This window comes from Triticum urartu, chromosome 7A (genome assembly GCF_056163025.1).
Source record: "Triticum urartu cultivar PI428250 chromosome 7A, HENAU_Tu73, whole genome shotgun sequence".
In the NCBI taxonomy this organism is placed as follows: Eukaryota; Viridiplantae; Streptophyta; class Magnoliopsida; order Poales; family Poaceae; genus Triticum; species Triticum urartu.
This window is the reverse complement of record NC_141879.1, coordinates 362,317,194-362,337,311: the sequence shown is the minus strand read 5'-3', so window position 1 is coordinate 362,337,311 and position 20,118 is coordinate 362,317,194. Positions and strand designations below refer to the sequence as shown.

At 41.8% G+C, this 20,118-nt stretch overlaps 1 protein-coding gene across 1 annotated transcript; it reads left to right on the top strand.

Moving 5' to 3' along the window:
- The first annotated feature begins 13,384 nt into the window (after positions 1-13,384).
- LOC147959611 (uncharacterized) lies at positions 13,385-13,933 on the top strand. The gene has a single exon (XM_087532770.1). The coding sequence runs from the start codon at positions 13,385-13,387 to the stop codon at positions 13,931-13,933; it is 549 nt and encodes a 182-aa protein (XP_087388896.1).
- Positions 13,934-20,118: the final 6,185 nt, after the last annotated feature.

Genomic DNA, 20,118 nt, shown 5'->3' with positions numbered 1-20,118 from the left:
TGTGGATCAAATCATTTCTGCTCAGAAGTAGGATACGGGAATTTCCCGGATCAAGAGAAACATTAACAAAGGAGTTGGTGGTAGTTTATCTATAGATGATCGTGGTGTTGTTTTCTTTGAGAGTCGCTTGGTGGTTCCCAAGAATCAACATCTTCGACAATTAATCCTTAAGGAGGCGCATGAATCTCCTCTCACGATTCATCCCAGTAGTACTAAGATGTATCAGGACCTACGCCATAGGTTCTGGTGGACTAGGATGAAGAGAGAAATCGTTCAGTTTATTGCTAACTGTGATGTTTGTCGTCGCGTGAAGGCAGAGCATCAGAGACCTGCTGGCACCCTTCAACCTTTAGCTATTCCTGAGTGGAAATGGGATAAAGTTGGTATGGACTTCATCACCGGCTTTCCCAGGACCAAGAAACGGAATAACGCTATCTTCGTAGTCATTGATCGTCTTTCCAAAGTGGCTCACTTCCTACCTGTTCGAGAGAGTATCACTGCTAGTCAGCTCGCTGACTTATATATTTCTCGAATAGTATCACTTCATGGTGTTCCACTAGAGATCAATTCAGACCGTGGTAGCCTTTTCACTTCTCATTTCTGGGAGAGTTTCCAAACTGCCATGGGCACCCATCTTTCCTTCAGTACCGCTTTCCACCCTCAATCAAGTGGTCAGGTGGAAAGGGTCAACCAGATTCTCGAAGACATGCTTAGAGCTTGTGTTATCTCATTCGGTATGGATTGGAAGAAGTGTCTTCCTTTCGCCGAGTTTGCTTATAACAATAGCTACCAATCCAGCCTCAAGAAAGCTCCTTTTGAGGTTCTGTATGGACGAAGATGTCGAACACCTTTGAACTGGTCAGAAACCGGTGAAAGACAATTCTTTGGACCGGATATGATCCAGGAGGCAGAAGAGCAAGTTCGCATCATTCGTGAGAATTTAAAAACAGCCCAATCTCGTCAAAAGAGCCAGTATGACCGTAGTCATAAGGAAGTGGCTTATGAAATTGGCGACAAAGCTTACCTTCGGGTTACCCCTTTGAAGGGTACCCATCGATTCGGTATCAAGGGCAAGTTGGCTCCTCGTTACATTGGTCCTTTTCGCATTCTCGCTAAACGAGGAGAGGTTGCCTACCAGTCGGAACTACCACCACATCTTTCTCGAGTTCATGATGTGTTCCACGTCTCTCAACTCAGGCGTTGCTTCTCGGATCCCATCTGCGGAGTGGACCATGAAACTCTTGATCTCCAAGATAACCTCACTTATCGTGAGTACCCTGTTTGCATCCTTGATCAAGCAGAGCATGTCACCCGACGTCATAACATCAAGTTTCTCAAGGTTCAGTGGTCTCATCATTCCGAGAGAGAAGCTACTTGGGAGCGTGAAGATCGTCTTCGACTTGAGTACCCCACTTTCTTTCCGCCGACTCCTGAATCTTGGGACGAGATTTCTTCGAGTGGGGGCGAGTTGTCACATCCCTAGTTCTGGTATGACCTAGGCTAGCTAGTCATGTGTGCATCACGTTTAAATTTCATTTAAATTTGAAATGGGGATTTGTAAAACCCTCAGAAATCATTTCTGGAAATGACCCAGATAAAAATTGCTCCAAAAGGGTCCAAGAAAATGTTCATGTCTCTCTCTGAAAATATTGGGCAGAGGTAAAATTCAAACCAATATTTTTAGGAGCTCATAAATATTTATTTTGGCCATTTGGAATTAATCCAGTAATTATTTGCATTGGATAAATATTTATATATATATATATAATATTGTCCAATAATTCTGAATTTCGGTGAGGGGCTTTGGAATAATTCCTTAGGCCCTGCAAAAATTATCAGAATTAAATAAAATGATTTGGTGTCTTTATTAAATCAAAACAAAGGTCAGAAAATAGAAAAGAAAATAGGAAAAGGAAAAGGCTTACCTGGCCTTACCTGGCGGCCCAGCTGGCCAGCCCACCTGGCGGCCCAGCCCACCAGGGGCAGCCCCATCTTCTACCTCTTGCCAGTAGGCAGAGGAGAAGCCAGGCACGACGCACGCCGTGGCCACGTCTTCCGCCACCTCCTGCTTCTCCCTCTCATCGCCTGGATCACCCGCGCGTCGCCACGCGTCGCCACGCGCCGCCCCGTTTCCCCCTCACTCTCCCGTGCCCATTCTCTCCTCTCCCTCGCTCTCTCTCACCGCGCCCGAACACTGCCGTCACCGCCGTTCGCCATAGCCGCAGCCACCGCCCCGGCCTCACCCCTCCGACGTGCCCACAAGCTCCGCGCCACCTTCCTCGTCCTCTCCGTCAAGACAGGCAACTCCGGGCGCCCCGTATCGTCGTCACCGCCGTCGTCTTCTTCGTCAGCCACCCGAGATCGCCGGCGACATTCCGGCTACACCGAGCCTTCCCCGAGCTCGCCGACCCCGCCGTTGGATCCGCTGTGAGCCCCGCCGTCGAACCACCCCCTCTTCCCTGCCTCCCTGGCGCCCTCTAGCCCCTCTGCCGCTCGAGCCGAGCTCCGGCCGCCGCCGCGAGCTTCGCTCTGGCGAGCTCCGACCACCTCACGGTCTCCCGCGTGTCCCACTGGATGCGCGCGAGCCTGGGCTTCGCGTAGGTGGTCTCCACCGCCCGAATGGTCGCCGGAGCGACGAATCCGAGGCCCTCCGCCGCGTCTGGCTCGCTGACGTCAAGCCGCCGGCGGGTTTTGACCCCGCTGACCAAGAGGTTTGACCTCCCGTGGGTCGCTGACATGTGGGGCCCAGTCCTATTAATTTTTAGTTAGGATTAGTTTAACAACTAATTTAACCCTGTTAACTAATTAGGTCACTGACGCGTGGGCCCAACCCCATTAACTAAGCCAGTTTAGGTTTAATTTAATTAGGATTAGCCACAGCCACTGACGTGTGGACCCCACACGTCAGGTTTGACCTAGTCAGCCACCGTTGACCTGCTGACGCAGGCATGACGCAATGCTGACGCAGTTATTCTTTTTCTGGAATTATTTTTAAACAGGAAATTCCAAAAAATGTTCAAAACTTCAAAAATTCATACAAATTCAACCGTGGCTGAGATTGAAATAATTTATATATGAAAAATGATCAGAAAAATTCAATCTATCCATCTGTACCATTTTCATGCATGACAAACCCACCTATACATGCTGTATATATGAAAACACACTTATGGCATATTTAAGGGCTTATTTTGGAGTTGCATTTGAACCCTTGGTTCAAATGGACCTCAACTAGATAAATGCTAGATGCATTAACTCAAACAACATCACATATTCATGCCATGATCATGCATCATATTGTTGCATATACTTGTGTTTGATTTTCGACATCGTTCCTTCTCGATAGGTCCTGCTCCGGAAATTGTTTGGGAGCACCTATCAGTGGAGCAGTGCCCCCCTATTGATCTACCAGGAAAGCAACCCCCCTTGTTCATTCCGATACAATCCTACTCTCTCGCTCCTGCTCTCAGTTATTGCATTAGGACAACAATGATTCAACTACTACTTTATGCTGTGGTAGTTGAACCCATTCCTCTGCATGACCTGTCATTGCCACAGTAAATAGTTAAAACCCACTAGCATGTGTAGGAGTTGATTGAGCCATGTTGTGTTCTTGCCATGCCATGCCTGCTATTGCTTAGAGTTGTGTCAGGTCTGATTCATCGGGAATGAATTGGAATGTTATGATATGTTCTGGTAATGAGAGTTAAGCGTCTGAACACGATTTGGTAAAGGTAGCGGTGAGAGGCCATGTAGGAGTACATGGTGGGTTGTCTCGTTGGGACCGTCCTTAAGAATTGAGTTCTGTGTAAGTTGTCCAATGACTAGCTACTACCACACATTGGGCTCCGGGCGCTCCAAGCTCTCTTGGCTTATTAACCGCCTTGATCTCTGTCCAGGAGTTGCAAATAGTTTCTGGTGTTTGTAGGTGGTGCTATTTTTCTACCGAGTGGCACCCGGCAGGGTGGGCTCGGGACAGACTAGGCACAGGTGGCACGGTGTACCAAGTGGCACCCGGATGGTGGGCTTGGGAACACTGCTCACATTGTTTGGGGCCGTGAGCGACACCCCGGACGGATCTCCTTGCGGATGGAACCCAAATAGGTGATAAACCTGGACTAGAGTCTTGCGTGGTTAGTTAGGTCGTGGACGACACCCTCGCCAGGCTTCCGCTTGAAGGTTGCCGAGATACATGACGGGTATATGGTGATAAGTGGTGAGAGCGTGTGTGATGAAGTACACCCCTGCAGGGTTATCGTGATCTATTCGAATAGCCGTGTCCTCGGTTATGGACTTCTTGGATGCTTACGTGGTACATAGACAACTTAAAGTGGATACTCTAAAATGCTCAAGATAAGTGTGAGTGCTATGGATGGCCTTCTCGTAGGAGAGACGGGGATGAATCCATAGTAGTGTATTGATGTGGTGATTAGTGGACTCGTGTGCGCTGCCTCACCTCAAAGGAGTTTCTCATAGTCGTAGAACAGGATAGCCACTGAGTCAAAGCTGGCTTGCTGCAACTAAACCCCACATTACCTTCTTGATACAAATGCATGTATGATAGGATCTGACGTAAGTCTTGCTGAGTACCCTTGTACTCACGTTTGCTTTATTTATGTTTTGCAGATGAGACATCTGTCTCACTAGTAGTACCGCTTGGACTTCGACGAGTAGCTTGTTACCTCAGCTACGATCTTGTACCTTGGAGGGAGTTGTAGATAGTCCGGCTTCTCGGCCTTTTTCTTTTGTAGTTGTCTGTACTCAGACATGTAATGCTTCTGTTGCTTGTATGCTCTGAATGATGGGTCATGTGACCCCTGTTTGTATTTATGCTATGTGGCTCTTCTGAGCCTTTATCTATATGAGTTGCGTTATGTTGTGTTGCCATGTTGTACCTCACATACTTGCATGTTATGCGTACGTGTGACGTGTATTGCTATGTGTGGGATCTGACAATCTAGTTGTTTGTCCTTGGCAGCCTCTCTTATGGGGAAATGTAGTCTAGTGCTTCCTTGAGCCATAGTAGTCCGCTACAGCCCGGTTCACCGGAGTCCTGCTAGCCCAGCACTACTGTTCAGGACACTTGACTGGCCGGCATGTGTTTCACTTCGTTCCTGTGTCTGTCCCTTCGGGGAAATGTCACGCGGTGACATCCGGAGTCCTGCGTAGCCTGCTACAGCCCGGGTTACCGGAGTCCTGTTAGCCCAGTGCTACAGTCCAGATTCACATGCTGCTGACCGACATGCTCGAGGTTGATTCATGTATGCCTCTCCCCATGGGTTAGTGCCGCTTTGGGTTCACGACTACTCATGTCGGCCCGGGTTCTCTGTCATATGGATGCTAGCGACACTATCATATACATGAGCCAAAAGGCGCAAACGGTCCCAGGCCATGGTAAGGCTACACCCGTGGGAATACCGTGCGTGAGGCAGCAAAATGATATGAGGTGTTACATGCTAGATCGGTGTGACTTAGAATCGGGGTCCCGGCAGAACACCACGGTAAACACCAAGGCCCGCAACACCTCCACCGCAAAATGTCCATGCCGTCACCTCCGGTGACTTGAGATCGGAAAACACGACCAGGTGAGCGCGTGCACGTGCGGAACCCCGTATATGTCTCCTCTGGCAATGAATGCTTTGCAGCACTACGCTAGAGAACCCGCAGAAGCTCCCGTTGAATCCCTTGTTTCCCTCCGTCGAAGACGCAGAATGATTAGTTCAAGTAGCAAACCGTGTCGGTCCAACCTGTAAACTTCGTCAGTTCAAGTTGGGTAACAGAATAATATTCTGTTACGCAAAACAGAATAGCCCATATATATATATGTATGTATGTATGTATGTATGTATGTATGGAGTCATGGTATTCGTCACCCTGGGTGAGGAATAGTTATTCTTCACCCCGTCTCTATTTTGACATCAATGCACCGTATTTTTAGGTTTTATAAATTTTGTCTTATTTCATACGTAAAAAGAGAATGTAAGAAAATATATGCTCACCATAAAAAATACTTTATGTTACGTAAAGTTATGAACGTAAACACATACATAAAATGCAATATTTCTGGTCTTATGACCTATTTTTTTGTTTTCTTATAGCAAATTTTACGTAGTGAATCAATATGAGTGTAACTATTTGTATTCCAAACATAATTTATTTATGAAGCGATCATAAGATTACCTCGGATGAAGAATAACTTATTCTGGAACCTGGGTGATGAATAATATTACTATGTATGTATGTATGTATGTATGTATGTATGTATGTATTCTAAGCGTTAGTGTAGATTAGCTTATTCTACACCCCAGTAACGGTACATACAAAATATAGTAACACACTATGTAAAATATAGTAATTTTCGTAAAAATATAGTAGATTACAAACTTGGGTGATAAAAAAATATTTTCCCAATTACTACATTTTATACACCGTTTTAATAGATTTTGTATGCAGCGTTACTAGGGCTGTAGAATAAGTTATTCTACGCTCACGCTTAGAATAGTGCTACCCTAGTAATTCTAAGCATGAGCGTAGAATAACTTATTCTACAGCCACTAGTAATTCTACACTATGTTGCATAGTGTGTTACTATATTTTGTATGTACCGTTACTGGGGTGTAGAATAAGCTATTATACACTCACACTTAGTTTAGTGTTACTAATATATATATATAGGGGTTGCGCTATTCGTCACCCTAGGTGAGGAATAGTTATTCTTCACCCCCCTCTATTTTACCATCAATGCACCATAATTTTACATTCCGTAAGTTTTGTCTTATTTCCGACGCAAAAAGGGACCGTAAGAAAATATATAATCGCCGTAAAAATATTTTATGTTATGTAAAATTACAAACGTAAAAACATAGTCTAAAATACACATAAATTGCAAATTTTCTTGTCTTATGACCTATAATTTTATTTTCTTATGTAAAATTTTACGTAGTGAATCAATAGAATGTAACTATTTGAATTCAAAACGTAATTTAATTATGAAATGATCGTAAGATTATCTCAGGTGAAGAATAACTTATTCTGCACCCTGGGTGATGAATAGCAACAATATATATATATATATAGTGGTACTATTCATCACCCAGGGTGCAGAAGAAGTTCTTCTACACCTGAGGTAATTTTACGATCACTTCGTAATTAAATTACATTTGAAATTCAAATAGTTACATTCCTATTGATTCATTACATAAAATTTGGCATAACAAAATAAAAATATAGGTCATAAGACAAGAAAATTTGCAGTTATGTAATTTTACGTAAGATAAAATATTTTTTATGGCGAATATATATGTTCTCACGGTATCTTTTTATGTCGGAAATAAAACAAAACTTACGGAACGTAAAATTATGGTGCATTGATGGCAAAATAGAGGTGGTGAATAACTATTCCTCACCCAGGGTGACGAATAGTGCGACCCATATATATAGTGATACACACACACACACACACACATAAACACTATTCGGATCATGGGATGAGAATATTTTTATGATCACAACCTGAACTTCCTGAGTTACACGGCCAGAACTTCCCTCTGTAGGAACCCGACCTTCGGGCTATCTTCGCAACCGTGTCTCCCCGCGTGAAATATTCTGGTCAGTTGTGTTCTATGTGATGTAAGTGTAATCTGGAAACGGTTTTTAGCAACTACATGCCCGTTTTAAATAGGAATCTCGCTCCTTGTTGGATTTGCTCTCGGGACGTGATGAACTTGCGTCAGTTTGCAATTTTACTGCCTAAGTTGTTCGACCAGAACTTCCCTTGGTGCTAGGTTTAACTACCCACAAAATTGTCCAAATGAGACTTTCAATATACCGTTGGAAAGCTGTGCACACAACGTCACGACCCAAGTTTAATTTTTGTCAAAATCTAAACGATTTAAGAGTAGTTTTGAAAACCGTTTTCCTTCGTAGTATTTTCAATCGCATTTCTAAACCGTTTATTGGATTGAAGCAATAATATGGCGTTGGAAAGATGCTGCAAAACCGCTCCTTACACATGTTGATAGTTTTCTCTAATTCCCAACGGTTAAAGAGTAATTTGGAAAATCGTAAAATTTTGCAAACCAAACAGTAGAGTTCGTATTTTCGATGCCATTTTTAAACAACTAATCCAACTGAGGCAAATGATATGGCGTTGGAAAGTTTATGAAAATGCGCTAGTGTTTGATGTTGAAAGTTTTTTAATAATTTGGAACAATTTAAAAGTAATTTAGAAAACGGTACAAGTTCCACCGAGTTCGTATTTGCGAGATAATTTTTTAACCGTACGTCTGAATGCAGGAAATGATATGGGGTTGGAAAACTTGGGAAATGCGAAACGTTTTGCTTGATATTGTTTCTGGCAATTATTTATGGTTTTAAGTCAATTTTTAAAATGGATAAAACGTATTTTTGCCGTAATTTCTACAAACTTTATTGGAATGGGGCAAATAATATACCCTTGAAAAGCTACGGAAAATGCAAAACTTTTCCATGTTGATGGTTTTCTCAGATTCCTAGCCGTTTTCAAGTAATTTCAAAAACGGCAAGATCATTCGTTCTGCCTTTATCGCGAAACAAATTCTTCAAAAATGCACCGCGTGAAGAACTTGAACTTCTCGGCATGTCTACTTGAACTTCACTCTATTTTTCATGTACATTTTTTTGCTCATAGATCTCAATCCACTCACGGGAATTGAGCAAGCGATATACCGATGGAAAGCTGCTCTAAACATGCAACTTTCTCGTGTTGATCATTTTTTCATACTCGCGATGATTTTAAAAGTTTTTCATATGAAATTCATTTAGTGTAGTAGTTGAAGTTCCTGTTGTTTTCACGTTAAACTTCTGTGGTGTATTTTTGTGTGTAACTTTCTCATCCATTCGTCGGTGTTACACAAATGATATTCCTTTTGTACAAACCTCTCTCATAATAAATTTTTTAACTTTCTCTGACTCAGGACTTCAACTTACACAAATGATATTCCTGCCTTTTTGAAGTAAATTAGAAAATGGAGAGATCATGATGCCTGCTTTCATCACGAATGGAAATGCACTGCATGAAGTAGTTGAACTTCTAGGGCATGTCTATTTGAACTTCACTCTTCTTTTGACGTGATGTTTTTTGCCCGTAACTCCCGAACCACTTACCGGAATTGAGCAAATGATATACCGATGGAAAGCTGTTGAAAACACACAACTTTCCCGTGTTGATCAGTCTTTCGTAATCGTGATGTTTCAAAAGAATTTTTTGAATACACAAAAAAGTGTTTTAAATGGTATACATGAAAATTTTAAACTGTTAATCGAGATGTAGCACATAATATTCTGTTGGAAAGCTTATGAATAGCAGGAAGTTTTTCATGTAGACAGGTGTTACAAATTCATTTCCGTTTGAGTGCAGTTTTTAAAATGGCAAAACAACGTTGTTTTTTTTCCTTTTTTCAACATGTAAATGAACGACGGACGTCTCGCATATGAATTTGAACTATGCTAGGAGGAGCACGTGTACTTCTTGCAACAAACCTTTTAAGATTTTTGTTGTTTATTCTTATTTTCTTACTTAAACGCATTCCGTGTAGTAGTTGAACTTTCCACTGTTTTCCCCTTGAACTTCTGTCAGGTATTTTTGTTCCACCTCTCTCACAAGAATTTTTGACCTTTCTCAGCCCGAGCACTTTAACTTATAGCAACAAAACTTTCGGCCTTTTCCTTTTCATTCTTTTTTCATACAAATGCACACCGCGTAGTACATGAACTTCTGGCAGTTATCAAACTGAACTTCTCTTGGTTACATGAAAATATCTAAGTTTTTTATAGACATTGAACCACTCTACCTTTTTTATTTGAACTTCATTTTTGTATTTTTAGAAATGTGAAAATTGTAGGATTTTTTAGAAACATCGAACTTCTTTATTGTTTGAAATTGAACTTATTGGTTTTATTCTTTAGTAATTAGAAAAATTTGATTTTTCAAATAAATATCAAACTGTTCCGCTTTTTCCCATTGAACTTCTTGGGTTTTCTCTCTAGTAACATGAAAATCTGAGTTTTTTTATATACATTGAACTACTCTATTTTTTTAATTGAGCTTCTTGGTTTTAATCTTTAGAAACCATTTAGCAACTACACTACCCTTTAGCAACGAAAAAAACTACATTTTTATAAACATCAAACCGCTCTACTTTTCAAAAAAGTTGAAGTTTTTTGTTAATTTCTAGAAATGCAAAAGATTGGAGTTTTCTAGTAAATGTTGTACTTCTTCATTATTTCAAACCGAACTTCTTGGTTTATTCGTTAGTAACAGGAAAAATTCAAGTTTTTGCAACAAATATTGAACTACTCTGTTTTCTGAAATTGAACTTCTACGTTTATTATTTAGTAACAAGGAAAATTTGGGTTCTTCATATACATTGAACTATTCTATTGTTTAAAATTGAACTTCTTGGTTTTTCATTTTTAACTTCTTAATGTTATTCATTTGTAATGGAAAAAAAATCGTAGTTTTGTAATAAATATCGTACAGTTTCTTGATTATTTTTGAAGTGAACTTCTTGGTTTATTCGTTAAGTAATGGAAAAAATTATGAGAAAAATCTGATTTTTTATAGATATCAAACTTCACCATTTTTCAAATTCAAACTTATTAGTTTTATTTGTTAATAAAAGAGAAAATCTGTTTTTATAAACATTGAACCACCTCATTATTTTAATTTGGACTTCTAGTTTTTTTAGAACAGCAAAAAATCCTTTTATATATATTGTTTTGAAATGTTCCTATTTTTAGTTTGAACTTCTCGTATTTTTTAACAAAGGGGAAATTCATTTTTATTGAGATTTTTGAAGTACATTTTTTATTTGACCTTCTTGCTTAATTTTTTTAACTTCGAGAATTTTTAAATATCAACATCATTGTAAGTTTTTGTAAACCTCTATTTTTAATGCAATCTAGTATCACATTATTTTCTCCAAATGTCATAGGTTTATCTGAAAACAAATGAGCTCCAACCAAAATTATATTACATTTTTGTGCGTGCACCTATGTTGTGTTTTTTCTTAATTCCATGTGTTTTATTGTGTTTGTTTAACATTTTTTTCTTCTAACCTATTGTCTCTACTTTTCCTATTAGCATGTCTAAACTTCTAGAATTATTTTAGAAACAGGTAAAATCCCTTTTTCATATAATCTTGTAGACTTGTTCCTTTTTTAGTGTGTTTATTTTTCCTCATTTCGATTTTCCATGACCATAATCTTTGAACTTCGGTAATTCTATCTTCTTTTTGTGAAATAACCATGTTCCTCTATTAATTCCATACTTTCGTTTACTGTATGTTTTTTCGTTTATTATCTCCCTGCTTTCCATTTCTTTTTTTGCTGAACAAAGAATAATATACGAACATAAAATATATATTGAACATATTTGCAACATATTTTTTAATTGATCTATATTTCTACAAAAAAGGATATTTTCTTTTGTCATTGAATTGTTTCAATCTTTGCAATAGTACTGCTAGAGAATTTTGTCCCACAGGAATTACAATGAGAACCTTGAGAACATCAAATTCCAAGAAGAAACATATTTTTTCCTTTTGCACAAACGTACGAAGAATCATCACACTTCAAAAAGGTCATTTGTCCACAAGATCTACAATAATTAGGTGTTGTTGTTGAACAAACAATAATCCAACTAAGTTTCAAAAAACATAGACACACACGGGAGAGAGAATTATGTGTGCATAAATTGGATAGGAATACACAAACTCTCTAGGTAGTAATACAAGAACTCTCACAGAAGTGATACACGGACTTCTTTTTGTACACTTTTTTCTTGTACTCCCTAGAGAGTACCACGCCCATCCTTCAGTTAACATACTTGACCTTCCCGAACACAACATTTTGACCTTTGCATAAACACAAAATTTAAAAGTTAATTTTTTCACAGTAATACAATTTTTTAACATATCCATTTTTGGATGAAGATGGCGAGTTGCATTCGTAGGTGTCCTCGGAGGAGTTTGGAGTGTCCAGGGAAAGGAGAAGCGAAGATAAGGATACCTGGTGGTGGAATGATGATGTCCAGAAGGCGATTAAAGAGAAGAAAGATTGCTTCAGATGCCTGTACCTGGTTAGGAGTGTAGACAACATAGAGAAGTACAAGATGTCGAAGAAGGCCGCAAAGCGAGCTGTCAGTGAAGCAAGGGGTCGGGCATATGAGGACCTCTACCAACTCTTAGGCATGGAGGAAGGCAAAAGGGACATCTATAAAATGGCCAAGATCCGAAAGAGGAACACGAGGGATATTGGCCAAGTCAAATGCATCAAGGATAGAGCAGACCAACTCTTGGTGAAGGACGAGGAGATTGAGCATAGATAGCGGGAGTACTTTGACAAGTTGTTCAATGGGGAGAATGAGAGTTCTACCATTGAACTGGACGACTCCTTTGATGAGACCAACAAGCGTTTTGTGCGGCAAATCCAGGAGTCTGGGGTCAAGGAGGCTTTAAAAAGGATGAAAGGAGGCAAGGCGATGGGCCCTGATTGTATCCCCATTGAGGTGTGGAAAGGCCTCAGGGACATAGAGATAGTGTGGCTAACCAAGATTTTCAACCTCATTTTTTGGGAAAACAAGATGCCAGAAGAATGGAGACGGAGTATATTAGTACCAATCTTCAAGAACAAGGGGGGTGTTCAAAGTTGTACTAATTACCGTGGAATTGAGTTGATGAGCCATACAATGAAGCAATGGGAGAGAGTCATTGAGCACCGCTTAAGAAGAATGACAAGTGTGACCAAAAATGAGTTTGGTTTCATGTTTGGGAGGTCGACCATGGAAGCCATTTTCTTGGTACGACAACTTATGGAGAGATACAGGGAACAAAAGAGGGACTTGCATATGGTGTTCATTGACTTGGAGAAGGCCTATGATAAGATACCGCAGAATGTCATGTGGTGGGCCTTGGAGAAACACAAAGTCCCAGCAAAGTACATTACCCTCATCAAGGACATGTACGATAGTGCTGTGACAAGTGTTCAAACAAGTGATGTCTACACTGATGACTTCCCGATTAAGATAGGACTGCATCAGGGGTCAGCTTTGAGCCCTTATCTTTTTGCCTTGGTGATGGATGAGGTCACAAGGGGTATACAAGGACATATCCCATGGTGTATGCTCTTTGCATATGATGTAGTGCTAGTTGACGATAGTTGGACGGGGGTAAATAGGAAGTTAGAGCTATGGAGACAAACCTTGGAATCGAAAGGGTTTAGGCATAGTAGAACTAAAACCGATTACATGATGTGCGGTTTTAGTACTACTAGGTGTGAGTAGGAGGAGGTTAGCCTTGATGGGCAAATGCTACCTCAGAAGGACACCTTTCGATATATGGGGTCAATGCTACAGGAGGATGGGGGTATTGATGAAGATGTGAACCATCGAATCAAAGCCGGATGGATGAAGTGGCGCCAAGCTTCTAGCATTCTCTATGATAAGAGAGTTCCACAAAAGCTAAAAGGCAAGTTCTATAGGATGGCCGTTCAACCCGTAGTGTTGTATGGCACTGAGTATTGGCCGAGTAAAAGGCAACATGTTCAACAGTTAGGTGTCGCGGAGATGCTTATGTTGAGATGGATGTGTGGCCACACGAGGAAGGATCGAGTCCGAAATGATGATATACGAGATAGAGTTGGGGTAGCACCAATTGAAGAGAAGCTTGTCCAACATCGTCTGAGATGGTTTGGGCATATGCAGCGCAGGCCTCCGGAAGCTCCAGTACATAGCGGACGGCTAAAGCGTGCGGAGAATGTCAAGAGAGGTCAGGGTAGACCGAATTTGACATGGGAGGAGTCCGTGAAGAGAGACCTGAAGGATTGGAGTATCACTAAAGAACTAGCTATGGACAGGGGTGTGTGGAAGCTTGCTATCCATGTGCCGGAGCCATGAGTTGGTTGCGAGATCTTATGGGTTTCACCTCTAGCCTACCCCAACTTGTTTGGGACTAAAGGCTTTGTTGTTGTTGTATTCGTTTTTGGGAGAGATAACAAACAGAGAGTAGGACGGGAGAAAAGGAGCTCTGGAATTGTGTTCTACCTGAATTAGTAGGATGGGAGAGATAAGAACAAAATGCGTTTAGTTTTTTAGATATAAAGAAATTTTGTTTTCTTATTAAAAAATTAATCTACTCTGTTATTTCATTTTCTCCTTCTTGGGTTTTTTTAGAATTTGGAAAAATATATCTTTGTTACAACATCAAGGATCTTTGATATTTTTGATTTTTTTTAAATCAACAATACGTGGATCACTACATTTTTTATTTGGACTAATGTTACTATATGCGAACTTGTCCTTATTTTATATTCTAACTTCTCACATGAAACCAAAACTGCAGAAAAAATCCCTTTAGAAACAATACATAAGTGGACATAGTACAACAACAGGGAAGTGAGATTTCTGGTACAGGAGCAAATTCAAAGTTGGAGTGATCTTATCTTTTTTGTTCAAACTTAGTTGGATTCACAACATGAACTTCAAAGAAAATCTATACATCATACATCACACAATGCAAGCAAAACACAAGGCGCACACACAAATGCCAGCATGTAGGCACACACCGGTCCACGAAAAGATGCATTAGCACAAACCAGATGCTTTGCTCAGGGCGCATTGGCAGGGTGTTGGTGGATTGGCCACGGAGGTCGTGAGGATGTAGGGTAGCCGCGGTGGTGAATGGGAAGAGAAGCTCAAGGAGACACTGGGTCGCGACGGCGCCCCATCCAAAAACAAGATGGCACACCAGGCAGCGCCTTGACTCCATGGACAAGATGCTAAAAGAAAGTAGTGCAAGCGATTAAGGGCTCGACGACCGCTCGTATAGTGAAGAGTTAGAAGTTCAGTTTCAGGTAGAACTTCAGATTCAGAAGTGCTTCTCTTCCTCTGTGGGTGTTCGTAGTAGCAATGATTTAGTGAAAACAGCCACGAGAAGGAATGTAGATGTTGTTGCACCTTCAGTAGCCTACATGGCACAAGATGATGTCGAATTGAAGGAGTTCCCAGCGGCTGGCTAGAGCTGATAACTTCTTTTTTTGAATTGGTGAAGTGAAAAGATAAGGACCTTCAGTGCTCCATGTGTCCTTGAATTTGTGCCCCCGCTCACTGAATGAGTAGCATTTTCTGAATGTTTTTTGTCTAAACTCCTAGCTGCAAATGCTGCAAGGTGGCCATCATCTGACCAAATGTAGTAAAGTTTCAAACTGAAAAATTGTAGCTTCTACTGTTAGCCCTCTTTCAGTGCGATAAACTGCAACCGTCGCTCTAGTCAAACTGGTATCCAGAATTATCTATCAAGCGCGATGGAGCAAACCTCTCCCAACACCAAAATTTGAACTTCCCATAGACAAAAAAGAAAATCAATTCAGACAAGACAAAAATTGTAACTCACTTCAGAAGAGGCACTGAATGGAGAGACCTACAAGGCCTCTATGACGGTAACATTTTTTGTTCAAGCTCCTGAATTGTATGTGTCCAATAAGAAATACGCAAAGAAAGCAGTGGCATACTGCATCGCATTAGTGTGTGTAATAGGAAGTTAATAGAAGTTCAAATATTGTATTGTAGAAGGTTCATCTACTCCCTACATCACGTCAAAAAGTTAGCAACAGAACGAAAAAGGGAATGATGCTTGTTACATCTTACTTGAGCATCTCCAAACTTCAAATTACCACAGCATATGGACGAACATGTGGAATTTCAACTGTGAAAATCATCTATTTCTACTGGAAAATACATCCAATCGAAAACAAAATTGATTAACTAGTCCCAAATAGCACCAGAAATCATGAAAAATTAAGAGGATAATTGAATAGACTAGTTCAAGACAACGAGAATTTTATCCCAAAATGGGGATTTTCTAATAACAGTGGGCATTGTCGCTCTGGTGGGGAGTTGTCGATACAGAGAAACTACCTCAACAAGTTCAAGTTGTCAGCCGCGAGAAGAACACAACAGACAAAGAGTAGGATCGGAGAGATGGAGCTCAGGAATTGTGTTCTACCTCAACTCGTAGGATGGGAGAGATAAGCACAAAATGAGTTTAGTTTTCTAGAAACAAGGAAATTTTGGTTTCTTATTAAAAAATATTAAACTACTACGTTATTTCATTTTGACCTTCTTGGGGTTTTTTTAGAACTTGGAAAAATATATCTCTGTTACAATATCAAAGATCTTTGTTATTTTTTGAAGTATCAACAATACATGGCTCACTACATTTTATTTGCACTAGTTTTGCTATATGTGAACTTGTCCTTATTTATATACGAACTTCTCACATGAAACCAAAACTGCAGAAAAAAGCCATTTAGAAACAATACATAAGTGGACATAGTACAACAGCAGGGAAGCGAGATGTCTGGTGCAGGAGCAAATTCAAAGCCGCATTGATCTGATCTTTTTCGTTCCAACTTAGTTGAATTCACAACATGAACTTCAAAGAAAATCTATACATCACACATCATAGCATGCAAGCACCACACCCAGCACACACATAAATGACAGCACGCACGCACACACCGGTGCACGAACAAACGCATTAGCATGTCTCCTTGAATTAGTGCCCCTGCTCACTGAATGAGTAGCATTTTCTGAATGTTTTTTGTCTGAAATCCTAGCTGCAAATGCTGAAAGGAGGTCATTATCTGACCAAATGTAGTAAAGTTTCAAACTCAAAAAACATAGCTTCTACTGTTAACTTGCAAATGATCATTTCTACAAATTTATTCATATTCAAGCTTTCACTCGTGGACTACAAACAAAGAGGGAATTTACTCCAGATCATCATCAACTTGAATGCCCTCTCTTAGTGCGACGAACTACAACCGTCGCTCTAGTCAAACTGCTATCCAAAATTATCTGTCAAGCACGATGGAGCAAACCTCTACCAACACCAAACTTAGAACTTCCCATACACAAAAAAGTGAATCAATTCAGACAAGATAAAAATTGCAACTCAGTTCAGAAGAGGCACTGAATGAAGAGACCTACAAGGCCTTTATGACTGTAACATTCTTTTGTTCAAGCTCCTGAATTGTATGTGTCTAAAAAGAAACACTCAAAGAAAGCAGTGGCATACTACATTGCATTAGTGTGTCTAATAGGAAGTTAACAAAAGTTCAAATATTGTATTGTAGAAGGTTCATCTACTTCCTACATCACATCAAAAAGTTAGCAACAGAATGAAAAAGGGAAGGACGCATGTTACATTTTACTTGAGCATCTCCAAAATTCAAATTACTAGAGCATATGGACGAACATGTGGACTTTCAACTATAAAAAAACCATCTATTTCTACTGGAAAATACATCCAATCAAAAACAAAATTGATTAAATAGTCCCAAATAGCACCAGAAATCATGAAAAATTAAGAGGATAATTGAATAGAGCAGTTCAAGACAACAAGAATTTTCATGAAAAATTAAGAAGATAATTCAATAGAGCAGTTCAAGAGCTCGAGCACAGCCACCGCATCTCGGGAGGAAGCGCGGTCACCTGGAGCCTCATGGGGTCCCCGCTGCCAGTGAAGGCCCACATTTGTCAAGAATGACGCTGAAGCGGAGCAATGCGGCACTAGACGAACTCCTTCACCACCATGGGTGCCATCACCCCGAGCTTCTTCAACCTGGCCAGCCGGCACCAGACCTAAGCAAGCCGATGGTCGACGAGCTTCGCGTGCACCCAGCCAGAGCTGGGTAGAGCTGGAACCTGTGGAAGGAAGAGCAGGGAGTTGAGTATGCCGACATCCACGAAGACCCACCGCTTCCGGAATCCACTTACAGCTGGCAAGAGCTCAAAGTCAATGCCCGAGCCAGCTGTCGCCGTAATGGCCTGAAAGGCCACGCACCCCAAGCGCTGGCAGGAGTCAACCAGGTGAAGTGAGAAGAAATGGCGAAACAAGGCCACGAAAGGGGTGATGCCCACCATGGACTCGCGGACAAAGGAGAAGATGGCAAGGAGAATGATGGATTGAGGACCCAGATGTAGCGCGTGGACTTGGTAATGCGGGAGTATGGTGTTGAAGAAATCAGAGAAAGGCGGGATCAGGCCGGCCAAGAAAGCATGAAGTTGAAGGGGAATCTTAGTGGCTACCATCTCGACCATGGCCCGAGAAGTAGGCCAAAACACCGTTGCCTTCCACTCATTGGAATTGCCAGCGAGTGCCGGACGGATCTTGTCCAGCCCTTTTGATTGACCACCATTGACCACTCGAGGGCGGGCCCGAAGGCTGATGGAGGTTCGTCTGAAGCGCAGGCTTTCTCCTTCTTCTTCAACCGCGGCGCCAGAGCAACAGGGAAGGACCAGTGCGGGTGTCAGATCCGGGAAGGGAGCCGCTATTTCTTGGGAAGGTGAAGGAAACAAGGGAGCGCACAGCAAGCAATGAAGGTGGAGCTGCGTTGGCAACGGCGGCCGCCGAGCCCGACGAATATCAAGGCTGCGTGGGGAAGTGGGGGTACCCACGTCCCGTCGGGTGGCACGCGTCCTTCAAGGCCACAGGCGGTTAAGGCCCGCGGCGGTCCGCACTTTCCCTTCGGCTTTGCCTCGACGCCAAGTTCGAACGCGCCTAGGGCCTGGGGGCTACTTGTCGGTGTTCTGGGACCAGGGGTACCCAGACTAGCTTGCCTTCGGCCCATGATGCGGCTCCGTCGACGGGCCAGTACGGCCCAGCTTCAGGATCAACAGCCCAAGACCCTTGCAAGGGGCCAAGCCATGCGAGGTGGGCAACACCAAGACCTCCTTGAGGGACGGCCTCCCTAGGCTGGCACCCGAGGAGCGGAGATATCTATGCAAGGTGCACCTCGCGAGGTTCGGATGACGTGAGCCATGACGACCAAGGCCAGGCAGGCACCAGCGGGGAGTCCTGAGGAATCAAACAAAGGTTTCCATTTCGGTGCAACAAGACCAAGACCGCTAGGATAGCAGAGCGGAGGATATCATCGAGCCCACCACGGCGTCACGACCAGGAGCTTTTGGCAGGCGAAGACTACTTTTGTCAGGATAGCATGTACTAGTTGTCTCCCTTCAAATTTAGCCATTCTGGGATCCCTTCCCGCCTTACATTTGGGAAGAGGACCAATGGCACTATAAATAGGACTTAGCCACCACCATAGAAGGGGACGAATCATTTGAGATCATCCTCACACCCACCAGCTCATTGAGCACAAGAACAACTCTCCTCCTGAGGCTGTTCTCCACTGTACTAGTTCATCCTCAGCCCTCGAGGCCAATCGACCACAAAGCAGGAGTAGGGTTTTACACCGCAAGGTGGCCCGAACCTGGGTAAACTGCTGTGTATCTTGTCCGTTACGTTCGTCGAGCTAGGCCGTGGAATCGGTGGGCAGACAGACCGGGGAGGACGAGTTCTTTGCACGCACCCCAAAGTTCAAACCTCTCAAGGGTTTGCAGAACCCCGAATCCGACATCTTGTATTCGATCTTGGTCCCAAAACTATAGATTGGTACCTGTCGGTTGCTAGTGGTGTTGATTACTCCTTGTAGTTGATGCTAGTTGGTTTATTCAATGGAATATTATATTTTCAGATCCTTAATGATAATTAATAATCCTCTGATTATGATTATGAATATGTTTTTTGAGTTTTTACGTTTGTTCCTCATGACATGGGAGAAGTCTTGTTATAAGTAATCATGTGAATTTGGTATCCGTTCGATATTTTGATGAGATGTATGTTTTCTTTCCTCTAGTGGTGTTATGTGAATGTCGACTACATGACACTTCACCATTATTTGGGTCTAGGGGAAGGCATTGGGAAGTAATAAGTAGATGATGGGTTGCTGATACGTCTCCAATGTATCTATAATTTATGAAGTATTCATGCTATTATATTATTTGTTTTGGATGTTTATGGGCTTTATTATACACTTTTATATTATTTTTTGGACTAACCTATTAACCGGAGGCCTAGCCCAAATTGTTGTTTTCTTGCCTATCTCGGTGTTTCGAAGAAAAGGAATATCAAACGGAGTCCAAACGGAATGAAACCTTCAGGAGAGTTAGTTTTGGAACGGAAGCAATCCAGGAGACTTGGAGTAGATGTCAGGGAAGCTTCGAGGAAGCCATGAGGC

Bases quoted from the DNA above. Each gene is read 5' to 3' on its own strand.
- LOC147959611 (XM_087532770.1), top strand. From the start codon at position 13,385: ATGCTACAGGAGGATGGGGGTATTGATGAAGATGTGAACCATCGAATC.